The sequence below is a fragment of the Aplysia californica genome, unplaced genomic scaffold (genome assembly GCF_000002075.1).
Source record: "Aplysia californica isolate F4 #8 unplaced genomic scaffold, AplCal3.0 scaffold00688, whole genome shotgun sequence".
NCBI classification, from domain to species: Eukaryota; Metazoa; Mollusca; class Gastropoda; order Aplysiida; family Aplysiidae; genus Aplysia; species Aplysia californica.
Genome location: NW_004797958.1, coordinates 183,919 through 186,313, shown reverse-complemented (window position 1 = coordinate 186,313; position 2,395 = coordinate 183,919). Strand labels below are relative to the sequence as shown.

Genomic DNA, 2,395 nt, shown 5'->3' with positions numbered 1-2,395 from the left:
AAAACCCAACTATCTCCCCTTCTTTTTTAAAATGTTTGTTACTGTCTTGTAACACCTCTAACCTCCTGACGCTCATTTGACCTTATGCAGTTGCTAGCGCCGTAAAACCTCTACTAAAACAAATATCTCCCCTCCTTCTTTTTTGTGTTTGTTACTCTCTTTTAACACCTCTAATCTTCGGCACTTATATGACCTTATTGTGTTGCAAGTGCCGTAAAACACTTCCTAAAACTAAAACTGTTCTCTGTTCCACTTGTAGGGAGCCCCAGCCAAAGAGATGCCAGCCTGGATGCCGTACCTGCACGACAAAATGTCCAGCCCTTCATCCCACGTCAACACGAAGCTCTTCATAGCAAAACTTGTCATCAACTGTACAAAGGTGACCAAAACTGTGTCGATAGTGGTGTAAAATATCTACTCTTTCAATTAGTCAATCAATTAATCAAGTAATTGGATCTGTACTTAGGTGACCAAAACAGTGTCAATAGTGCTGTAATACATCTGCTCAATCAATCAATCAATCAATCTGCAGTAAGGTGATCAGAACGGTATGAATTGTGACGTTAAACATCTACTCAATCATTCAATCAGTCTTTACTAAGGTGACCAAAACTGTGTCGATAGTGCTGTTATGCAACTAAATCATTTAATCAATCTATCAATTAATAGATCAGTACTAAGGTGACCAAAACTGAGTGGATTGTGACATAAAACATCTACCCAATCAATAAATCAATCAATCAATCAATCAATCAATCAATCAATCAATCAATCAATCAGTCAGTCAATCAATCAATCAGTCAATCAATCAATCAATCAATCAATCAATCAGTCAATCAATCAATCAGTCAATCAATCAATCTGCAGTGAGGTGGGGCATTCTGCTCTTCAGAATCTTTTTGCTGTTTGGTCCAGGGAAATTGTACAGGTTTAGTTTTGTTCCCTCCAAAGTGCGAGTCTGTGACAACTTGAGCACTCGGTGAAGCGCAAAAATATATCTGCAAAATTTGAGATTTCATGTTGATTTTTTTACATTGAAGTCAAATGTTTTGCTGTTAATTTTTTTTTCCCCATTTCATCTGAAATCCTTTGATGGTCTGAATTAAAAGATAGCAGTATATAGATCTATTTCTAAATTGTTATTTCTGTTAAAATTGCGTTCCAATGTACAAATATATTTTTGTCCAAAAAATATTTTTGAAGACATGATAGTTTTGCTTTGTATCTGCAATATTCTATGTATCTTTTGACTCTTTATCTCCGAGGGAGGGGGGGGGGGTAAACCCACTACGCAGGGGTCCTTTTTTGGTACTACATCTAAAAGTGACAAAAACATCTCTAAATGAGTCATTAAATTGAAACTAGCAAACCTATTATGATAGTACCGTATCTAATAAATGAACTTTCGGTAAAAGAAAGCTGTTTTCGGCAGTCGCCGACAAGAAATTTGATGTCAAAGTCGTTGTAACGGAATGTGCCCGAGCTGCTGTCAGTGACTTACCGGCACAGCAGTTCCGACCGCGAGCTGCTGGGAGCGGCTTGCCGTAGATAAAGAGTTAAAACAAAAAAACCCCTTGAAAACTGCTGCTTGATGAAATTTCCTGTGTGGTCAATGAAATATTATGCTCAGTGATCATGTCATCGATGTAAAGCTCATCATTAGATGAAGAACTGTCAAAAAAGGTTCAGCTGTCTTGGTTTAATGACCAATTTAATGACGTATATGTCACATATATGTCAAGAGGTGGGTGGTTGGCGGGTGCTCTGGTCTGGTTTGCTCCTTCTTTCCTATCAAACGTCTATCGTCCTTATCTCCCCTCCTTCTTTTTTGTGTTTGTTACTCTCTTTTAACACCTCTAATCTTCGGCACTTATATGACCTTGTGTTGCAAGTGCCGTAAAACACTTCCTAAAACTAAAAGAGGTTTACACCCCCCCCCCGGAGACAAAGAGTTAATGTTATTGTTATGATGGATGTCCTGCAGTTATTTCATCGGCAGTCATTTCATAACGTGTTGTTCCAGGACCTTTTTGATCTCATCCAGCCAGGTATTTCTTGGTCTTTCTCTTGATTTGAAGTCAGATGCACGGATCTGATAGTGGGTGGTTGGCGGATGCTCTAGTGTGGTTTGCTTCTTCTTTCCTATCAAACATCTATCGTCCTTATTTCTCCTTCTTCTTTTTATGTTTGTTACTGTCTTGTAACACCTCTAACCTCCTGACGCTCATTTGACCTTATGCAGTTGCTAGCGCCGTAAAACCTCTACTAAAACTACTAAATGAATGTGATAAGCTCTTGCTGCTGGCTGTAACCAGAATGCCCTAGAAACAACCAACAGCCAGAGCTTATCACACTCGTGAATCACCCCCCGGGGCAGTGCCACTGACTGAAGTGT

At 39.2% G+C, this 2,395-nt stretch overlaps 1 protein-coding gene across 1 annotated transcript in view; it reads left to right on the top strand.

Annotated features, from left to right (window-relative positions):
- Positions 1-2,395, top strand: part of LOC101854982 (DNA-dependent protein kinase catalytic subunit) — a gene marked incomplete in the record, with an annotated part of 122,273 nt that overhangs the window by 61,682 nt on the left and 58,196 nt on the right. The window contains 1 exon segment of the mRNA XM_035972423.1: positions 260-379. Within this exon segment, the coding sequence (XP_035828316.1) occupies positions 260-379 (120 nt within the window).